This window comes from Ceratotherium simum, chromosome 22 (assembly GCF_057802395.1).
Source record: "Ceratotherium simum simum isolate JZ-2026a chromosome 22, ASM5780239v1, whole genome shotgun sequence".
Lineage (NCBI taxonomy): Eukaryota > Metazoa > Chordata > Mammalia > Perissodactyla > Rhinocerotidae > Ceratotherium > Ceratotherium simum.
In genome coordinates, this window is record NC_141921.1 from 5,641,246 (window position 1) to 5,663,821 (window position 22,576).

Consider the following 22,576-nt stretch of genomic DNA (forward strand, 5'->3'; position numbering starts at 1 on the left):
ACCTCCCTGAGCCTCTGTTTCCTCCTCTGTGCGATGGGGATAATAACACTCCTGCATCCACCAGAGGGAGTGGGGAGGCTCCAGAGAGACGGTGGTGTGAACGCCAGCCTGACCCGGGCACACGGGGTCCTCCTGCTCATGCCCTGACGCTTAGGGGTGACAGTGTTCTGGTGCTAGCTCTTTTCTCGTCTTATTGGTTTCTCTTGCTCAGCGTTGACAGTACCTGGACAATACTTGGGCCTGTCAGTAATGTTCTATTACCTCTCTAGGGCACTTTTTGCTTTTCAAAGTGCTATCTGACAATAAGAACAGTTTCCGTTCCTGGTGCACCTACTAGGGGCCAGCATCGCGAGCGGCTCTGCACCTCAGCTCCCAAAACCTCGCAGCATCCCTGGAGACCACCACGGGGGGAGGGTCGGCCCTGGGAAGGGTTGGCCTCAGGGAGGGACTTGTCCGAGTCACAGACTTGGTTGGGGGCAGTAGGGGCTCACACAGAGGTCCATCAGACCCCAAAGCCCACGTCCTTTCCTCCTTAGCATGACCCTGCCAGGGGACGGGGCAGGAAGCCTAAGAAGATAGTTTCCAGATTAACCCTCCTCACGCTCTAGATGAGAAGACTGACGCCCAGAGAGGGGAAGGAGCTTACAACAACCATGCCTGACACTTCTGTTACACTTCATGTAGTTTTTCGAGGGCTTTCACATCTACTGCCTCACTTAACCTTCAGAGAAACCCAGGAGCTGAGCAAGGCGGGGCATGTGACAGGGTGTCTAAGAACCGTGGAGGACACAGAGCGGGGAGTAACTGTGTACTTGATTTCTATGGTGTAATGCAATTTGGAAAACAACCTAGATTGAGCTTTGGGTGATAACAAGAGCAGATGCTGTTCAGTGAGCACCTGCTCCTTGACATACAAGGGTCGCCCACCCGGCCTGCAAGGCAGCACAGCTCTAGACCTCCGGCCCCACTGGTGGCCATGCACCTTGTCAAATGAGCGCCGTGATCAATGTGGGGATCATAGATTGTGAGCTCCAGGAGACAGGAGCTGTGTGTCTGGTTCACCAGTGTTTCCCAAATCTAGAAGAGTGTCTGGTACATTATAAGTGCTTGCTGTCGGTGTGATAGTCACTTAACCCCGGGAACTCAGCGTCTGCATCTGAGAAGTGGGGATTTTATTACTGATCCCGCTGGTGATTATGGGAATGAAATGAAGTATCCTAGTGCCTCAAACGCAGCAGGGTTTTAGTTAGTGTTGGCTTAAGTATGCTCTGTTCCATGCTGGACCCCAATGACTGCCCTCTCCCTGCACCCCTCTGCAGGCCATCCCCACTCACTGTGTCTCCTCTCCCTGTCTTTCTCTGCCTAGTGAATGGGAGCTACGGCCACTGCACCCCGGGCTCGGAGAAGAGCCTGCTGGACCTGGACCTTGCTGAGGGCCCCAGCCCCACCTGCCACCAGGGCCTGTTTCTCCCTGCAGGAACCCCACCACCCCGGGGCCATCCCCCACCCTGTGAGAGGCTGCTGCATTTCCCCCACCCCAGCAGGTATGTGCTCTGTCTCCTCCCGTCAGCTGCCTTCTGTGGACACTCCCTGGAGGCCAGGGACCAAGGGTCTCCGTATCTCACCTGGTCTGTCTGGCTTGTGGGACACATAGGGAAACTGAGGACAGGAGGGCCAGGGACCAGCCAGAGCCCAGTAGCACAGTGATGGCTGCCTGGTCCAGGCCCCGAACCTCCTGCAGTGCCGGGCCTCATGAGAGACAGAGATGGTTTTATTTATTTTTTATTTATTTATTTATTTATTTATTTATTTATTTATTTATTTATTTATTTTGTGAGGAAGATTAGCCCTGAGTTCACATCCGATGCCAATCCTCCTCTGTTTTGCTGAGGAAGACTGGCCCTGGGCTAACCTCTGTGCCCATCTTCCTCCACTTTATATGGGACGCCGCCACAGCATGGCCTGACAAGTGGTGCGGCAGTCTGCGCCCGGGATCCGAACCTGTGAACCACGGGCCACCGAAGTGGAGCGTGTGCACTTAACCGCTACACCACCGGGCCGGCCCCCCAGAGATGGTTTTATTGAGGTGCATTTCCTCAATGCAGGGCCGGAGGTGGCTTTTCACAGAGAATCAGCAATTTCAGAAGAGGAAGAGTCAGGGGTGGGATGGGGAAAGAAAACGTAGCTCAGGGTTCACACTGTGTCAAACTCTGGACTGCTCATGGAGCAGAAAGGGATTCTTCCACCTGGAGCCATCTCCTGCCCCAGGAAGCCATGGCCCCACAGAACCCTGCCTGGTAACCATTGTTCAATGCTTGTGCATTTCCAGTGACATCCACCCTGGACAGATGTTCCATCAGATTGCACACTGGGCTGAAATCTGCCTCCTATGGCTTCTCCCAGGGTTCCCACTGTGCCTCTGTGCCCTCTGGTTTGCTGACAGGCAGAGGCCAACTGCGGACAGGCCTCTGTGCCCACCTGCTGGCCTAAGGCCTGTTCACCTATCAGAGATTCTAAAAACTGGCCCAGTTGCCCATTCAAAATTCACTCCTTCACCAGGCATTTATCAGGCGCCTAATGTGTGCTAGGGCACGTGGTCGGTGCTGGGGGTGCCTTGGCGAAGAAAGCAGAGATCTCCACGGTGAAGCTCCCTTTCCAGTGGGAGCTCCACAGTGGGAGATATTAATTACTGAACAGAAGATTGTTGGTTCTTCCCACGTGGAACCATTTTTCTTTGAGAATATAGATTCCCTGTGGCCATCTTTGATATTAGTGAAACTTCTGATTTATAGGATTGTATTGGTCTGATCTGCTCAGGCTGCCATAACAAGTACCACAGACCGGGTGCCTTAAACTGCAGAAATTTATTTCTCACAGATCTGGAGGCTGGAAATCGGAGATCAAGGTGTCGGCAGGGTTGGTTTCTCCTGAGCCCTCTCTTCGTGGCTCGCAGGTGGCTACCTTCTCACTGTATCCTCACATGGCCTTTCCTCTGTGTGTGTCCCTGGTGTCTCTTCCTCTTCTTACAAGGGCACCAGTCTTATTGGATTAGGGTCCCACCCTTATGGCCTCATTTAACCTTAATTCCCTCCGTAAAGGCCCTTTCTCCAAATGCAGTCACACTGGGGGTTAGGGCTTCAACAGATGAATTTTAGGGGTCACAATTCAGTCCGTGACAAGGAGCCAGCATCTTTCAGACTTGGAGCTGTGCCTTGTTTGGTGACAGTCAAGCGCATTTATCTGCTTGATTATTCACTGGGGCTCTCACCCCGCAGCATCCAGTGTCTCCAGTGAAATTCTTTCCATCTCAGGACAAAAGCTAGGCTAACCTGCAAGGGGATTTTTTTTTTTATAGAGACAATCAGAAATATTTGTCATTTTCAATGTCATTTTGACAACAGGAAAGCCCATACCCAGAGCCCCACACTGGCATCCATCTCAGCAGCTGCCCCCACCCTGCGCTTGAAGCGGTTGGATTTCATCTGGCACTTTTAGACTCATTCATTTTCCTAAAGAAATAGAGGCCCAGCCCCTGTCCCACACGCAGCCGGATCCTGTGCCCTCTCCCTCCTGCTGCACTGCCTTGTTTGGGGGCCTCTCCTCGCCCTTCTTGCTGCCCCCCAATCTCAGGCCCCTTGATCTACCACCTGGGTTCCCGTGACAGCAGAGCCAACCAGCCTCCCTGCCCCCAGCCCCGTTTTCTAGTACTAATAAAAACAGCTCCACTCTCTCAGCCACTGCTGCCTGTGACATTCTCCCATTGCGTCCTCCCAGTCCCAGGAGGCCCCCATCCTACTGCTAATTGGTGACAGTCCTGGAGTGCTTTTTGTGTGCCCCACACGGGCCAAGCTCTTGGTGTGTATTAGCTCGGTCAGCCCACAACGGCCTGGTCTGCGAACTGTCTCGTGTCCCCAGCATCACCCAGCACAGCCGGAAAAGCCTGTGGAGTGAACTCGCTGACCCTCAGCCAGGCTGCAGCCCTGACCCCCCAGCGGGGGCATGGACCTCTTGAGCTCTGAGATCAACTCTCCTCTCCCCTCGCGTCCCTGCTGAAAAAATGTTGATTTTCCCCATTTCAGCAGCTCCCTTCCAGGGTCCAGGAGGACAGACAGACAGAAGAACATTTGAGTCCTTGATACTTAAAACATTGAGAGGACATGAAATGGTCCTCAAATTAGGTCATTTTACAGATGAGGAAGCTGGGGCCTCTGGCAGTGGAGAGCTGTGGGGAGTCCCGGCTTCTGATTCAAACGGGTCCGGGTTCAGATTCCTGCTCTGTCGCTGGCTGCCTCTGTGGACGTGGGTGAGTTCCTTCAGTTTTCATGAGTGTGAAACAGATGGTGGTCTCTCCCTTGAAGAACTTGGTCATGCATTCAGCAGATACATGCGTCATTCTACTGTGTTAAGATTGCAGGCGACGGCCCTCAGGAGAGTGCCTGGCACCTGGGGCTGCTCAGCCGGTGTTGGCTCTGTCTGGAGACAGATGCTCACGGTTTCTAGAGATGTGAGAGGAGTTGCCTGGGGTGCACAGGGCTCAGCGGCAGGGCCAGGCCTCACAGGGACAGCGAGGGTGAGCAGTGGCTGCCTCAGCTGGCATTTGGAGGCAGGAGACACTAGGGCCTGAGCTGCCCCGTCCCCACCGGATGTCATTCGAGGTTTTGCTGTCAGTTATTTGGGTTACTCAGTCCCAGAGCACTATGCTGTTCTCTGTCTTGATGTCGGTCGCTTTAACCTGGTGCTGTTTTTAAAGGGATTGCTCCAGGGGCCGGCCCGGTGGCATAGTGGTTAAGTTTGCATGCTCTGCTTCGGCAACCTGGGGTTCAGGGGTTCCGATCCTGGGCGTGGACCTACGCACCGCTCATCAAGTCATGCTGTGGTGGCGTCCCACATACAAAGTGGAGGAAGATGGGCAGAGATGTTAGCTTGGGGACAATCTTCTGCCGGGCCCAGAATTGCAGCTATGCTTTTGTTTTAAGCTTCACATGCCTCAGAAGGAGGACAGGATGGCCTCCAGGGCTGGAGAGGGTGGGGTCCCTCCCCGGCCATGAGACAGTGCTCCTTCCTGGCATTCTTCTCTTCAGATCCCCTGCCTCTCTTGAACCTCTCCCCAGTCCCCCTCCTCTTCCTCTGTCTCCCCTTTATCCTCTACACTCTTCCCTCCTGACCAGATAGCCAGTCTTGGTTTCTCTCTCTCTCTGCTCCCAGTGCTCAACCTCCCTCTCCTGCTCTGGGCTTCTCCATCCCTCGGTCCTCAGGTTCCCCGCCAGCCCCCGGCTGGGCCTCCCCTCTGTGCAATGCCACCCTCTCATGACCACTCTGGTCATTGTCTTCCAGGTCGCCCAGACCCCAGGCCACGTATGTGAATGGCAGCCTCCCGGCCACACAGCACATCAAACAGGAGTCCCTGCCCGACTACCGGGCCATGACGGAAGCTCGCGCACACCTGTCTGCCCACTGCAGGGCGCCGCCCGCCGCCGGCCCGCACCCAGACCTGGACCTGGCCGGCCGAGGCCTCGCCAACCCCGCACCTTCCTGCTACCTTCTGGGCAGCGAACCCAGCTCCGGCCTGGGCCCCCCGCCTGAGGCCCACCTCCCTGAGGGTGGCCTGAAGCGCTGCTGCCTCTTGGGCCTGCCCCCAACCTCCTCGGCCCCCTCCTCACCCTGCGCCTCCTCCGACATCACCTCCATCATCCGCTCCTCCCAGACGGCTCTGGTCACCTGCGTAAATGGACTCCGGAGCCCCCCTCTGCCGGGAGACCTGGGGGGCCCTCCCAAGCGGGCCCGGCCCGGCCCTGCGCCCAGTGAGAGCCACGAGGGCAGTTTGCAGCTTGAAGCCTGCCGGAAGGTGGGTTTCCTGAAGCAGGAGCCTTCGGACGAGTTCTCAGAGCTCTTCGGGCCTCGCCAGCAGGGCCTGCCGCCCCCCTACCCGCTGTCCCAGGTGCCGCCGGGCCCGGGCCTTGCAGGCTTGGGGCTGGGCCTGGCGGGCAGGGTGGTGGCCGGGCGGCAGGCGTGCCGCTGGGTGGACTGCTGTGCAGCCTACGAGCAGCAGGAGGAGCTGGTGCGGCACATCGAGAAGAGCCACATCGACCAGCGCAAGGGCGAGGACTTCACCTGCTTCTGGGCAGGCTGCGTGCGCCGCTACAAGCCCTTCAACGCCCGCTACAAGCTGCTCATCCACATGAGGGTGCACTCGGGTGAGAAGCCCAACAAGTGCATGGTGAGTCCCCAGCCGCTGGCCGCCTCACTACCCCGGGAGAGGTCTGCCCGGGACTCCTTACCAAGGGGCTGGCGGAGATCCCCTGTGGTTGAAGAGGGAAGGACCAATGCCATGGAGGTGGCCACTGGTCAAGGCGGTCAGTGCCCCTGTCACTGGGAACCTTGGCAGAGGGCCCCTCATACTCGCTAGGTGCCCCATCCCCCACCTACATGTCCTCGAGTTGCACACGCTCATTCAGGTGGTGACATGTACTCTGAGGTCACAGCAGGCGCGGCCAGCCTTCTCTCTTATGTGCAGATGCCCAGTGTTCCACCTACCAATGGCCAAGTGAGTTGTGGGGCATGTGCTCTCCTCCAGTGTCAGCCTTCACCCAGTGTCCTTCCCAGGGAGGATCCTGGAGCAGGCTTGGCTTCCTCCCGGGAGCACTGGGTCCTCACAGGCATGCAATGTGAGAGCTTTGGTTCCCCAGAGCAGGCTTTGGGGTCAGGCCAAGGGTTAGCAGAGAAGGCCCTGGATAGCACTTGCAGTGTTCTGGCTGGGGTTGAGACTAAGGTTTCCAGGGGTATGTATGTACACACACATGCACACACACACACGCACACCCATTAACTGTAGGCACCCAGGCCTCCGACCTTTCTGACTGGTCATTTCTGTGTTCTGTTCTCACTGTGGTGGAAATCCGGATCAGAGGCTGGGAACATAGTCTTAGTCCCTGATAGCCTCACCAAGGCACTGTGCCTACCCCCAAGGCCCGTCAGCCCACGGGGAGCGACTCCTGCCTGGGAATGGAAGAGCTGGTAGAGCCACCAGGACCTAGCTCAGTCTTCCAGCCATGGGGGCATTGGTAAGGTGGAGGAAGGAAGCAGTGTGTCTGGTCTGCAGAGCCAGCGTCATAGCCACGGTTGAGTTCTTCCAGACTTGTGTGCTGTCGCTGTCACTGGGTCCTGCCTCCTGGAGCACTCACTCTGGGAAAGGGTGCATGGGGTGGGGTACACCTCTGTCCCTGCTCAAAGCCCAGGGCAGCATTTGTTGGGGCCGAGGCAGGGAGCATCGGCAACCAACAGCATAAACTCCATCCTCCTCGGACCAGGTGTTCGCCCTTGGGACCCCATCTGCTTATGGAGCTGTGAGCTGGGCATCTACTGGACCAGCTTATTCAGCAAGGAGGCTGGGTCTTGAGGATGAAGAGTTCGCTTTATAGATAACTGAGGGGCAGTGAACAGCCTCTGCGAAAGAATGAAAGGAGTAGGGAACCTGTGGTTGGCGTGGGGAGAGGGGAGTGAGCAGGCTCAGATTTTGACTTTGTTGTGTGCCTTTGGGCTGAGAGTGTGCTGGAGGGAGAGCTGGGGGCCCGTCAGTCCCTGGGGGTGCCCCGGTTCATTTGGGGTGCTGTGACACATGACTTGCTGAAAGGTGTGCCCCGCCTGGAAGGAGATGCAACAGACATCACAGGCCGGGGCTACCGGCAGACAGAGGGGCCCGTCTCTCTGAGACCCTAGAGTTGACAGCTGCTGAGCTATGGTTCTCCTTTACATCTTGTCTTCTCTCCTGTGGATTATCCCACTGGTGTCTGGGGCCCTACACAGAGTCTACACACGGCCTGAACCCTGGTGTGGCATGGTCGGTGGCCTTCTCTCTCTAGGGCCTCCCATGTGGAATCACAGCATCCAGGAGTATTGGTGTTGGACATTAGGGACCTTGGAGATGATCTAGGCCTTCCCCACCCATTTTCCAGTTTGGGAAATGGAGGCCCAGTGAGTGGGTCAGAGAGACTCAGATTACTCAGTGCAGTCTCAGGATCTCTGTAGGGCTTTTTCTCTTGGGCCAGCCTGCCAGGATCTCATTTGATTCAGCAGACTCCACAGAACACTGGCTTACACCTGGCTCACGCCTGGCTTCGGGGACCAGATATGGACCTGCCAAGGTCTTTGCCTGGGGGCACCCCTGGTCAGGGATGGGTGGGAGATGGGCCTGGAGATCAGGGACAGGTTTTGGTATGGAGTTTGCATTGGCCCAGGGAGGGGAGACCCTGAAGGGCTTCATGGAGGAGGTGATGTTCAAGTGTCTGTACTCATTTGCGGTTGCGTTTAATCTTTGTTGTGTCCTGTAAGACCAAGGGTTTTTATAGATGGAGAAACAAAGATTCAATGGGGTCCAACTGGCCTTCCACCTGCTGTTATGAGAACACTTCATCTTCCTCTTTGGGGGTCTGGATTATGGTAATAATACCAGCAAGCAGCTTCTGCGTGCTGACTGTGTGCAGGGGCTATTCTAGGTGATAACTCCATGATCCTCACAGCAACCTATGGGGTGGATACTATTAATCCCCATTTTACAGATGAGGAAACTGAGCCTCAGAGAGATTACACAATTTGCCCCAGTTCACACAGCTGGTTAGAGACAAACAATAACAACAGCAGTAATAATCAAGGCTAATAATCACAATAGTAATAATAGTAACAACCATGACAATAACTTGCCCGAGGTGCACAGCTGGTAACGTTGGAGTGCCGGTGGAACCCGCATCTTTCTGAACTGTGGCGCTCCTGTTTGTGAAGATCGCCTCCTGTTGAACCGATTATCCCTGGGGCAGCCCTGCCGGGTGCTGTCATCTGGAGGTGGTGGTGGAGATCTTCCCTGAGCTCCTCCCTGCCGCCGTGGGAGTGCTCCCCCTTCCCGTGACGCCGGCGCAGTAGGTCTCCCAGAGGAAGGCCGGGCCCCGCCCGCACCCAGATAAATAAAATCTCCCTTCCCTGTAAAATTATTAATTTCTCATGACAGGCCTCTGCTACCATGTGCTGTAATAGACAAAGGAATTTTGGACCCCGAGCCTCTGGAGAACAGGAAATAGATGAGACACTTTGATTGAAGAGTAAATGGCCCACTAAAATAGCAGTTAATCCTTTTATTATCTTTCCAGCAGCGTTTCCACAGTTCTTTCATGAGGTAAGCCCTCCCGCCCCCCCAACTGTAACACCCGGCCTTGCAGCTGGTTTGCATTTAGCCCGCGGAGCCTCTGCTCCGGGACCCGGCGGCCAGGAGCCCCGAGGAGCCTGGCTCCCTCTGCCCAGGCCTCTCAGTCCTGGGCCAGGCCAGGACCGCGGACGCGCCCCGCTGGCCCCGGGCTGGACCGCACCGTCCGTCCCCCAGCCTGCCCTCTCTGTGGCCCATCCGCGCCGTCCAGAGGAAGCACCCTAATCTCTTTGCAATATCCTGTTATGTTTCCGACGTTGTCCGAGTTGTCTTAGCCTTATTACATTTGGGGTTTTGTCTGCGTTGCGATAGCAGGGTTATGTCCAACCCAAATACCGACGCGACGCCTTGAAGACGTTAACTTTGAAAAGATTAATTTCTTGCTTTCTTAGGTTGGCTCTCCCAGACGGCTGGAATTCTGATTGTCTGAGACGGCAGAAATTAGCAGACTGAGAGCTTGCTTTTTCTCCACAGCAAGAGAAGGACAGGCAGAGTGAAAAAGGAAAGCCTCTCTGAACCTTGGGTTTTGTAAAATAACCATGTGAATGACACCACCCCTGACTTTCATGAAGAGCTTTGCCAGAGCTGTGAGTGCAGCAGGGAAGGTGTGTGTAGACAGGTGAAAAGCCCGTCCGGAGGCACACAGACCTGGGACCCTGCCTGGCCCTGCCACTTACCCGCTGTGTGACCTCAGGCAGATGGCTTAGCCTTTCTGACCCATAGCATACTCGATTATAAATGGGGTGAGAATAGTGCCTGACTTTGAGGATTGTTGTTATTAGGGTTGAAAGAGATGACCTAGGGAAGTGCTTAGTTAATTCTCTTCCTCCCCCATCACAGTCTTTCACACTGATCATCTCAGGAGATTCATACGGTAGCCCGAGGAGTTAGGATAGGATCATTTATGGCTGTTTGACAAATGAGGAAACCGAGGGTCGAAAGAGCCGGTTGGTAGGGGAGCCTGGACTTGAGGTCAGCTGAATCAGCAGCCTCCGCTGTTGGTGAGGTGGGCAGGGCTGTCACACTGCCGGTGGCCTTGTTGTCAGGTGTCTGCCAGCACCGCAGAGGGCCTGCTCTGTGGCAGACAGTGTCTGTTCAGGGAGCTGGAGCTGGAGGGGCTGGGGCAGAGCGCAGAGAGGAGGCTCTGCTCTGTGCCCTCCCAGTCCTGAGGCGCAGCTGGGGCCTCGAGGCTGGACTTCCATCCTGGCCGGGTTCCTCTCATGCTGGCCACTGGTCCACATCATTTACGCCCCTCCAGTCTGTCCTGGGTGCCACTGGACCTGGGACCAGGGAAGATCATCAGAGAGAGGCTTCCCTGGGGGTCTGGGATCATATCTCTTGGGAAGTCCTGAGGGGGAAGAGAGCTAATATATTCTGAGACAAGCTATGCCTGGCCATGATGTACCATGCCCATCTTAGAGAGGAAGAAACTGACATTCACAGACAAAATGGCCTGCTTTGTGTCACCCGGCTCAGCTGCCTGGACCATTCCACAGGCCACGCTGCCTTCGACCCACCCGCCTTGGCCCACCTCTTCCTTCTGCAGGGCAGAGTCCTCTGTGCTTCTCAAATCACAGTGGGTGGAGTCCCCAGGCATCTGCTCCTCCCCTGTCCCCATGTCCTGAGACCGGCCCCCTGGGTTGGGCACCTTTCTAGGCCAGCAGACACCCCTGGCTCATCTCAACATCTCAGGGAATTACCCAGGAGCCTGAAATGTCTGAGCAGGCAGGTCTTCTAGTCCATCCTCACCATGTATGGGGAGGAAATGTGGAAGACAGACCCTGAGGGGAGGAGAGGCCCGGGTTGCACAGCAAATGGGGCAGCTTCAGTGGGCAGGGAGTTTCCTGAAGGGGCTGGTGACCAAAAGTTGGGGAAGGTTAGACCGTGGAAGGTGGCTCTCAGAAGAGGGAACCATCTTCCCCTGAAACGCTGGCTCCACCCAAGGTCCCCTGTGCCAGGCCTCGTGCTGGGAGCCGGGGGTCCAGAGATGACATGATGCGAGACTTCTGGCACCGTGGGAAGGACGCTACCCTTGAATCTTGCAATTTTATTGCTGGACAATGGAGGGAGGGAGGGGAGCCAGGAGCTGAGGAGTTGAAGCCTGGCTGCATAACCTTGTCCAAGTCGGTCAAGGGGGACGGGAACATTATTGAAACTCTTGTTGGATGTTTTTCAGTTTATATAGGGCTTCCCCACATGCATGATCTCAGCCCTCAGAACATTCCTGGAGACTGGAATTATTATCCCCATTCTATAGATGGAGAAAGCGCAGTCCGATTCATGCCAAAGCTCAGGCCCCAAGTGCATCATGAGGTCAGAATTGAACCCGGGTCTCAGCCTGACTCTGGAGACGGTGTGCTAGCCTGACCCCCAGCCACCTCCCCGGCAGAGAATCATCAGTCCGCTCACAAATATCGTGAGACTATCCATTCAGCTACCTGTCCCCGAGCACCTCCTGTGTGCCAGGCCCCCGTGGGGTCACAGAGGGAATCAAAGCCAGCCTGGCCGCAAGGAGCCCTGGCGGAGCAGGGAAACTGATGGGCATTGGCATTCAGTTTCCCCAAGCCAGCACCCCTCACCTTGAGAGCAGTTGCCGGTCCCCTGCCTGCTGACGTGCTGGGTCTTGTTCTGTGTTGGAGGAGAGGGCACCTCATGGGATGAGGAGTAAGACAGTGCGTCTTTAAATTAATGTCACCTGAAGACAAATGGCCTTTCTGGATGCTGGGGTTTCTGGTGAGATTAAGAAGCTGCAAAATGGAACATGGTTTAAAACCCCTGCCCTGGAGAATCCCACTGTAAATGAGCTGGGAGAGGCCAGGCTGGGCCAGACAGCTGAGGTTGCTGAGTCCACCCGCTCTGGAAACTGGGGCCTGAGCCTCACCTCGCCTTGTTCCAGGGTGAGGGAAGCCTACTGGGCAGAAGCAGCCTTCACGTTGGCTTCTTCCAGCTGTGCTCTTGTTAACCATCCTTACTGGAGTCTCTCCTGGGATCACGTCAGTCCTCCCGTCTGCTCAATCTTAGATGGGAAGCCAAAGCCGAGAGAGGGGCATCAGTCGCCCAGGGTCACCCAGTGAGTTAACAGTAGCCCTGCCCTGAGGCTTCCTCCCCTCCCCAATTCCTAGAGAGTCTTTGCACACGCCAGCTTCTTTCACTCCTCTGGGTCTTGGCATTTGCTGGTCCCTCTGTCTGGAATGCCTTTCCCAGCCCAGCAAACTCCTACCCATCCTTCACAACCTAGTCCAGTGTTCCCTCCTCAGTTCCCTCCTTTTCCAGGCTGCCTGCTCTCCCAGCACGTGTTGCGCCATATATAACGGTGTTTCCTGGTGTGGCCGAGAGTCTTTGGGACAATATGTCCTTTGACACCTGTCCTGGCCTTGGTAGCAGAGGAACTGAGCTGGCTCCCCAGTACAGGGACTCTGCCCTGGTGGCCATCCCACCTCTCTGCTCCAAGGCTGTGTGAGGTTGCCTGGACACTGTCCTCCAGAGCAGTTTCCTGTGAAGTCACAAGACTGGAGGGACCTTAAAGATGGTCATGTCCTCCCCCTAATCTGGTGCTTGAAGTTTTTCTGCAGGAAAGCCTTAACTTGAAACCTGGCCTTGCCACCTGTCCGCCTGGTATTGTGTGAAGTTTGACTTCTGTAAGCCTCTGTTTTCTTGCCTGTGAGATGGAGGGGATGGGACCATGTGAAGCTTTGATGAGGTCCTGTATGTGAGGTGCTTACGTGGTCCTGGCACTCAGTCAGTGCACAACGAATGGTTCTGACTGCTCCAGGCAGTTTGCATTAGGAAAGGAGAGAAGGGAGAGTTGAAAGTGGACAGGGCCATGTAGTCACCAACATCCCAGGAATGGTCCTAGCTCTGCCATGGACGGGCTTTGTGACCCTGGGTGGGTCCCTTGGCTGTGCTGAGCCTCAGTTTCATGAACTGTGAAATGGGATAACGTCCAGCAGTCTGTGTTCAGTGGGGGCCCCACAGATGCTAATGCCCTTTCCACCCCTTAGACCCGAGGTTCCGGCTTCTCAGATCTTGGCTTAAACTGGAATGCCTTCCTCTCTCCCCTAGTTTCTAAAAAAATCAAACTCAGAGGGCTTCATGAGGCAAGGCTTCCTGAAAGCTCCAGCCTTGCAGTCAGGTCAGAGCCCTGAGGGCCCCCTCTCGTGACTGTACAGAGGGGGAAGCTGAGGCCCCAGATGGAAATGACTTGCCTCGGGAAGGGCAGGGAACTGGAGACTAGCGGAGTTGGAGACTCCTCTCCGCTCTGCTGCTCACCAGCAGAGGGGGTTGTGATGCTCGCCCCAGAAGCGTCTCTGTGAGGGGTGGAGGGGCCGTGCTCTGCAAACTGCAGAGTGCTCTGCAGAGGGATCAGATTGAGGTCCTGACTCCCCGTCCAGTGCTCCTGCCTGTGGCTGGCCTCAGAGTCCACAGTCGCCCCCACAGGCGTGTTCCTTCTGGTAGGTTTCCCGTCAGGTGTGGCACTTGTCAGCCCCGTGCTCCCCAAATGCTCCCCGTGCTTTCCAAATCCCTAAAGGCCTCTGCCTGCAGCTCTCCCTGCACCCCGTTCCCAACCCTCCCTTCCATCTCCACTGCAACCCACCTCAGCCCACTCACTTCCCCATCCCCACCCTTCCATCTTATTTCAATTCGTCATCAGGAGTTGGTGAGCCAGGGTGGACCCTTAACCAGCTGTGAGACCCCAGGCAAGTCACGTGGCCTCTCTGAGCCTCAGTTTCCTGTCTGTATAAAGGGGAAGGTGTCATGAGAATTAAATGAGATCATGTACACGGGGCACTTACCTCATGCCTGGTAGATACCTGGTGCTTGAAAACAGGAGCCCTTGTTCTGTCCTTTTTTTCCTGAGTCATCAAGCCCGAGCCCTCGCAGAGATGAGAATTCCCGGGAGCACTGAACTTGAGGGTCCGGGAACGCTGGCCAAGTTCTGTGAACTCAGCACTGCTTTATGGAATATGAAAAAAATTGAGGATCGAGAAACACAGCCCTCTGAATTGAATTTAAAATAATAATAAAAAAAAGCTTTTGAACTTAATGTAAATGGAATTGAAATGATTCTCTTCTTGGAATGAGAAAGTCAGATCAAATCAACAGTGACTCTGAGAAAGTGTCCAGAGCGTGCTCTCCGAGAGGGACGTCCTGGACATGGTGGCCGTCATGGGTGAGCGTGAATAGGCTCTGTCCTCGCTGCACAGCAGATGGGTTAGTGGGCCTGACTTTAGGTGCCTCACTTGGGCTGCTGAGTGACAGACCTCAGCATCCTGTCTTCATCTGTGGGTGGGTGATGGGTCACATGACCCCTATGGCCTCCGTCACCTGGGACACTCCAAGACCCAGGACGCTCAGGAGTCCTCACCGGTGCCCATCCCTCAGGAGAGCCTTGGGCTTGTCTGTGTCACCGCCACCCCCCCCGCCAACTTTTCAACATAGCTTTATTGACACCCACTCTGTGCCAGGTTCGCTGCTAGAAGCAGGGGGTGCAGTGTCAAACGAGGCCCGGTCTTGTGGTGAGGGAATGGGCACAGAGGGGGGAGAAGGCTGCCCCCGGGATGTCATGAGAGCTGGGCTTTGAGGGATGGGTAGGAGCTTTCCAGGTGCAGCCCACGAGGAAAGGCATTTCAGGGAGAGGAAACAGCACATGCACAAGTTTGGAGATGTGACGGTCTTGAGCCTTGGGGGAGCATAGGTGTCCTCTTGAGCTTGTTGTGTGTTATGTGCAGGGGGCTGGGAGCAGAAATGGCAGTTGGAATTAGAGGGCCTCAGAGTCCAGTATGAGGACTTGGACTGTACCCTGGGGGCAGTGGAGAGAGTGGTGGAAGGGTTCCCAGCAGGAGAGTGACGTGGTCAGAGGTTAACATTTAGAATGTGGGTCACGTGGCAGGGGCATCGGAGGGGCTGCGACAGTAGGCAGATGAGGACACGGAGGCCCAGGAAGGAGCCTTCTATCCCAGGTCCACCGGAGCAGCCCGGGTGGGCTGTGCCCCCGGACAGCAGGGTTGGGCTGTCAGCCAGGCCTGGGCTTCGCTGGCCGGGTCAACTGGGCCCCGCAAGCCATGTGGGGCGCGGTGTCTGCATGGTTGGGGAACAGAGCTCCATCCTTTGGAAACGGTGTCCAGCACATTTACCAGTGGGAAGCGGGAGAGGCATTTCCCATAATGTGGCTCCGTAAAGTTTGCACAACTGTTCTTTGTTTTCTGTGCATCCCCACAATAAATCTTCCTCCGCTGCCAGGAGGGGCCACCACGGTCTGCAAGTGATTACGGCGCCGAGTTCTTCTGACGGGGGCAATGATACCATGAGCGTCCAGCGTGAGACTCTGTGGCCTCGCAAGTGGCGATTTCCAAACAGGTGGGAGGTGGCCGCCTGAAGGAGGGCAGCTTGCTCTTGCCCCCTCCATGCGCCCCCAGCCTCCCTTGATAAGTCTGCCGTGTCGGGGGCACAAGCCTCACAGGTACACGGACACAGTCTTCCTGGGCTGTGCATTTCTCGCAGATGGGACGATGGGACTGGAGGTCTCTGCAGGGCTGTGCATTTCTAGGGGCAAGACCAAGAGGTCTCTGCTGAGCAAGGCGAGTGCCCAGTGAGTGTCTGTTCAGCTGAACCATCTACCAAGCCCTTTGCTTTATCAGGGCCAAAAAGCATAGGATTTTTGAGCTGAAAGTAACCTTTGCACCTTCACAGGGCGTGGCCAGGCCCTGGGCAGGCCCTGGGATGCACAGCGCCTTCAGGGAAGGGACCGGGCAGTGGCAGGATCCCTGTTTCACGCTGCAGTCACTGAAATCCACAGAGTGGAAGCTACCTGGCCAGGTGTGGCATCTGGGACGCCACCTCCTGTCCCTGGCTCTCTGTTCCATGATCTTCCCACTGCCCACCGTTGCCTTCTGTACCCCCCACTTAACCAAGAGTCTATGCTTCCCAGAATCTGCTGAACCCCAAGTTTTTGGAGTCAGTTTGGCCCATGGGGTCATTCTGACCAGGTTTAGTTGCCAGTGAACATGATAGTGATTGGAAGTCAAGAGAGTTTGGCCCCAGGAAAAGAAATGAGTCTGCTGTGCTTCAAATACTCCCTCAAGATCCCCCTCCCCTTCCGCCCCCCACTGCCTGCTCCCATCCTCCTCCCTAGGTGTCCGGGACAAGAGAAGGTGGCCATCGAGGCCACAAGTCCAAATGCCTACGTTTGCATTTTTGCCGTTTGCCGATGTGGAAACTGAGGTCCATAGAGAGGGTTTGTCTCTTTGAAGATCACAGAGCAAAAGAACTAAAGCGCAGCTCCCTTGCCTCCCAGCCCCATGCCTTCCCCCTCTGCAGAGCCACCGTCTGTGAGTGTCTGCTGTGTGCTGGGCCTCGCGCGTGTTGAGGGCTCGCGTGTGTTGCCTCTGCCTGGACCCTCACTGCCTGCCAGATTCTGAAGGACGCTGCCTTGTGTTGTGTTTGCGCTGGGGAAGAATCTCCCAGAGAATCTCATCTGATGCTACTCCTAGCCCCTGCAGCACCCTTCCACAGATGGGGACCCAGGGCCCGGGTCGGGAGATGGCCCGCCGGAGACGGTTGACGGCTTGTGCAGTCCACACGTTGTCAGAATCACCTTCCTTCCCTGCAGGGTCTGGGTCACAGAGCGCTGCCTGGCGGGCTCTAGGGAGACTAACCAGCGGCGGGTTTCAAACAGCACACCTCGTCACGTGCGTTAGAAAGGACTGTGATGGATTGCTGTGGGTGTGAGGACTGGAGGAAGCCCAGCTTGCGCAAAGGCCCATGCAGGCGTGCACGGGAGCTCTTTGCGGCCCCTGCCTGCCCCCGCCCTTACCGTCTTCATGCACACACAGCCGCCTGGCCCCGGGGCCTCAGTTTCTTCATGTGCAATGAGGACTTGGATTAGTTCAAGCCCTTGGGTCTCGGGACCCTGATTCAGTCTAGACAGAGACAGGGAGGGCCGGGGGTTCAGGGCCCAGCTCCCTCCCCAGCTCTGTACCCCAGCTGCCTGTGGCTCTGGGAAAGTCACCAGACCCCTTTGGGGCCTCGGTTTTCTCATCTAGAACATGGAAGGCTTGGGCTCTGGGTCCTAAGATCCTTTGAACTCGGACATTCAGACGTCCATAGTTATCTTTCCACATTCCTGGCAGGGCCCAGGGGGAGGAAGGAGATGGAGGACAGGATGGGGCAGGTGTGGGGCCCCTGCTGAGCCCTCTGACCTCAGCTCCTTCCGCACTCCTCTCGCTCTGCTCCAGCCAACTGGCTCCTGGCTGTTTCTCAAATCTGCTGAGTTTTTTCCCACCTCAGGCTCTTTGCATGGCTGTTCCCTCTGCCCAGAAGGCCCTGGCTCCAGCCCCACCTCTGTTCACTCAGGCCTCTGCTTCCATGCCACCTCCTCCAGGAGGCCTTCCCTGACCACCTGTCTGAAGTAGCCCTTTCACCCACTCTCTGCCCCTCACGCTACCTGACATTGGTATGTGTTTGTCTGCGACGTGTTCCCTCCACTCAAACGTGGGCTCCATGAAGTCCACATCTTATGTTTCTTTTCCTGTTGCATCTCCAGTGCCTGGAGCAGTTCCTTGTGCACAGTATGTGATCAGCGACTATTTGCTAAGTGAATGTGATTGAATGAAAAAGGGGGGAGTCTGGCTCAGTGGGGCAGAGGTGATGGAGTGTGCTGGGACGGGCCCAGGCTGAGTCAGGAGTGCTGTCCTGTAAAATGAGGGCTTTTGCAACCAGCTCACGGGGTTGTGGTGAGGACTGCACGGGTTTCGTGGGAGAGGCGTTTCTGGTTGGGCAGGATGGAGAGCGCTCCAGCAAGCCCAGCATGGCGCCTGGTGCGGGGTGGGTGCTTGGTACATGTTAGTTCCCTCCTCCCACCCCATCCATCCCCCTGATTTCCCTCCCTCCTTAATCTGCGTCATCAGGGTGAGAGAGAGGCTGCGCCCCAACTCCACCAGCTCATGCAGTGTCAGACCCAGAGCTTAGAAGCCATCCGGCTCAATCCCGTTTATGAATTTGGAAACTGAGGCCCAGAGAGGGGGAGTTCCTGTCCAGGTTCCCACGTAGTTTCTGGGGCTTGGAGAGAAATTTACAACCCGGTTCCCAACACAGTAGATGCTCAGTAATTAGGGGCTGCTGCTGCTGCAGCTGTTTATCATTAATTCAGTCTCCACAGACCCCGTTTTTACGACCGTGGGCCCAGAGATAGAGCGAGAGTACAGTCTTGCATTAATTGATGGCACAGTGCAGCCAAGAATGCAGCAGGGGAAATGATTAAACGACCCAAAAGCAGCTCCTTCAAAGCGTGAGGAAGGAAGGACAGTGGCGTCCGTTAGGAACATGCTCTCCTCCAGAGCCCAGGCTCAGCCCTCGGTCCACGTTTTCTCAGCGAGTCTTAGATGTTGGCGTTACTATCCCACTTTATGGATGAGGAGACTGAGGTGCAAAGGAGTTAAGAGCTGGGATTCCAGCCCCTGGCCTCCCACTGTCCCAGGAGACCCTCCGTGTGGGCGTGATTTTCTGTAATCAAGCACGAGCTGGTTACTCCCGTTTTTGTGGAGCTCACTCCAGAGGACCCCTGACGAGACATCTTAATTAGCGACTGCGACTCCTCAAGAGCAATCACATGTAACTTGGGCTTTTCATGGATTGGGAGCCGATCCCTCCACGTCACCTGCACTGGGGAGGTTTTGCGTATCAAGAATACAACAGCCTGAGCCCAAGGCGTCCTCGTTCCCTGGCTTCTGTGAGCAGGAAGACCGCCCGCCTCATAGGCTAGGGGAGGCATGTGGGGCTCAGAGGAAGGGAGGGGTTTGGGGGCAGCTGCCTGGGGCTCCCGCCCTGAGAAAGGGTGAGGGTACCAAGTCAAGATGGAGGCCGTCTGGGGGCGGGCCTGGTGGGGCAAGCGGTTAAGTGTGCGCCCTCAGCTGCTGGCGGCCCGGGGTTTGCGGGTTTGGATCCCGGGCGCTTACCAACTCACCGCTTGTCAGGCCACGGTGTGGCGGCGTCCCATATAAAGTGGAGGAAGGTGGGCATGGATGTTAGCCCAGGGCTGATCTGGGCTTTTTTTGCTTCCTCAGCAAAAAAAAAGGAGGATTGGCATCGAATGTTAGCTCAGGGCTGATCTTAGTCACAAAAAAAAAAGAAAAAAAAAAAGGTGGAGGGCCTCTGTGGCTCAGGACTGCACACAAGTGGCAGGAGAGAGAATGTGGGGAGATGCCACAGTAAGAGTTGGAGTCAGCACTTGAATTCAGATCAGCCTGAAGGCATAACCAATCCTCAAGAAGATCTGCACCCTGCCTTCGAGGCTTCTGGAATCCAGGTTCTGTGTCCTGATCCCTTATTCACCACGACCTTGGCTAGACAGCTATTTCCTTGTTTGGTCTGTTTCTGTGTCTGTTCAAGGAAACAGGCTGTTTACCACCCTTCTCCCCTTGTCATCCTCATGACAACCTCGTGTCTTTGAGACCGTTGCCCTGTCTTCCCAGTGAGGACCCCGGGGCCTGGAGAGGCAGGGTGACCGGCAGAGGGTCCCACGGCCGGTCAGCGGCCGTGCCCAGGGCAGGCTGGTCCACGTCTCCTCGGGGCTGCGTTGCCGCTCGGCCCCGGGTGTGGTGGTGTGTGTCGGGCCAGCTCCCGCTGCTGCCCCCGCGGCGAGCCCAGTCCGCGCTGGGGAGGCCAGGTGTGGTCCTGAGGCTGAGGAACAGAGGCTCTGCCGCCCGCCCGCAGTCAACACCTCTGTCAGGAAGCTCGTGGCTCGTGCCCTCAAAGCGCCAGCCCTTTAATTGTCTCCACATTGTGAACCCAGGAAGGTGGGTCCTGACAACTGGTTGGTGCAATCAGCCCGGGGATCCCCTCGCACAGCAGGGTAGTGGTGTCAGCCTTTCAAGAGTTCTCTGAGGTGGTTACTGCAGGGTATAAATTAGATTCACCTGGCAAGGCCCCACTTCTCCTGGAATGTTCGTGAGAACGCTCCCTTTGGGTCCTGTCAGAGACGGAAGCATGGGGTGGGCCTGGGCCCCGGGAAGCCAGGCAGCAGGGAAGCAGGGGCTTCTCGTACTTATGGTGAGGTGGGTCAAGCCAGCAGGGACCTGTCATGACGTTCGCCGACCCTAGCACCATTGGCTCCAGCCCCTTCCCCCATAAGAAATATTAAAGATTCTGTGCTATGACAGCATTGGTATAAAGACGACATATTAATATTGTGTAGTAAAACATTTTCTTTGACCTAAAAGTTTCTTTTTTTTCTTCTGCTTTTAAATTAAATTAAAACATTTTCATGGGTCTGTAAAAGTATTGTGGATTCTAGGTGCTGTGCTTAGTGGATAAGTCACTCCTTCCCTTCTCTGGGCTTCATGAGGGATGGGTGGAGGAAACACCAGAAAATCCTGCTGTGATGTTTTAGTCATTCCCTTCTGTTCTAGTCCATTTTATTCCTTATCATTGAGTTCTAGTCTTCCATTAAGAATCCATGGAGGGGCTGGCCCCGTGGCTTGGTGGTTAAGTGAGCGCGCTCCACTGCTGGCGACCCGGGTTCGGATCCCGGGCTCGCACCGACGTGCTGCTTCTCCGGCCATGCTGAGGCCGCGTCCCACATACAGCAACTAGAAGGATGTGCAGCTATGACACACAACTATCTACTGGGGCTTTGGGGGGAAAAAATAAATAAATAAAATCTTAAAAAAAAAAAAAAGAATCCATGGATATTTACAATAAAAGATCTATGTGTAGTTAAACTAACAGAGATTAGAGAAAAGGACAGAGATACGTGAAAAACCTAGGCTCATTTTGTTATTGTGATTGAACTCTGCACTTTCCTGGAGCTTCCTGGAAGCCAAGGCAAAGATGGCAACTTGTTGAGTTGCAGAATTCTTATCGTCTGGGAAAGGGAGCCGACCAGCCAGCTTGTGTGTCGGGGCCAGTTTTGTCTGGATGTCGAATTCTTACGAGGCCACAGTGAGAATCACATGAGCTGGTGCCTGGAGGAAGGCTGTACAAATGACTGATGATAGTAGAGTCATTGAACAGAACAATAGACCTTGTTTTCACAAATAGGTTTTGCTAATGTTCTTTGAGAAAAGCCAGGGGTGAGTGAATATTGGCAGTGATGGTACCTTACCTGTGTCCTATAGTATGTGCCGTCCTCTTAGTCTGTCCCTACGGCAGCCCTCTGAGGTAGCCATCATTATCCCCATTTTACAGATGAGGAAACTGATGCTCAGAGAAGTTAGGTAGCTTGACTCCAGTCACCCAGTGGGACCTGACTTCTCTGGCATGTGGCCTCTCCCTGCAGACTTCACGGTTCAGTCTATTACTTGGGGCAGATTCAGTCCCTTCCTTGGGGAGCTTCCTAGTGGACTCTACGGATCTTAGAAAGAAGAGGGCAACACTGTGTGATCCATGCTTTGAGGGGTACCCAGTGGGTGATGGGGCCTACCAGCCTGGGCCTAGACAGGGGGTCAGAATAGCATCCTGGAAGAGAGAGAGAGGGCACCCCAGGAGGAGGCACTAGCTGGGGCCAGGAGGTGAGACAGTGAAGCCTGGATTGGGGCGGTGGCAGAGAGGAGAGGAGCAGCTGCCTGCCAGGGTTCTTGTTTACAGGCAGTAGCTCTGGCCATGAGGAGCCCTGCACCCCCTTCCTCCCCACCCCCTAGAATTAGTGGCAGGCCCTTGTGACCATGGACCATCTGTCTAAGGAAAGAGGAGCAGACTTTGAGGACAGGCAGGACCTCAGGTCTCCCAGGGGTCTGAAAGCAGGGAGCCTGCACCTGCCTCTCCAGGGACAACAGACTGAAGGGACACCACAGTGGGATCCTTGGCCTCTCTGCCCTTGCTCCAGGGCCTGAGCTGTAGCAGGGCATCCCACTGGCCAGGCCTGTCTCAGGGCACCCCCAGGCTGATGGGGGGTTGCCCCCTCCTTTGTGGGAGGCATAAAAGTCCCCCCTATTCACACCTTCACTTCCCACACCGAAGGATTCCTGAATATGGGGAAAACTGGGCAGCCAATAAAACCAGCACATCTGTCAGCTGCAGAAATGATCGGACCTGAGAGCTATTCAGGAGGGCAGTGAACAGAAAGGGATGGGGAACCTGTTAAATGAGGGGTAGAGGAGGCATCCAGGTTGGTGCTCCAGTCTCTGGCCTGGGTGAGTTGGTCTGGGGCATGCTGAGTAGGGAGGTGCCAGCCACCGGGCCCCTGGGGTCGGGATGTGCAAGTCTGGGGCTCATGAGACAGGACATGGGCTGTCCTCAGCCTCGAGGTGGACCTGAGAGCAGAAGGGGCTGGGGGATCTGGTCAGTGAGATGGGGGGACTGGAGAGAGCCCACCAGACTTGATGGGGTGGAGGAGGAGGCAAAGAAGGGTGGGGGGCGTGAGTAAGGAGGTTGGGGGCCGAGCAGAGCAGT

The 22,576-nt window shown here is 55.8% G+C and overlaps 1 protein-coding gene across 3 annotated transcripts in view; it reads left to right on the forward strand.

The window, feature by feature from the left end:
• The window catches only part of GLIS1 (GLIS family zinc finger 1), a 215,770-nt gene that overhangs the window by 128,645 nt on the left and 64,549 nt on the right, over positions 1-22,576 (forward strand). For 2 of the 3 annotated variants that reach the window (XM_014793837.2, XM_087445780.1), the window contains exons 2-3: positions 1,367-1,544; positions 5,335-6,217. In XM_014793837.2, coding sequence (XP_014649323.2) covers positions 1,367-1,544; positions 5,335-6,217 — 1,061 coding nt within the window. Of the gene's footprint in view, positions 1-1,366; positions 1,545-5,334; positions 6,218-7,105; positions 7,107-9,140; positions 9,164-22,576 lie in introns of all 3 variants that reach the window. The other variant, XM_087445779.1, reaches the window with a different exon arrangement.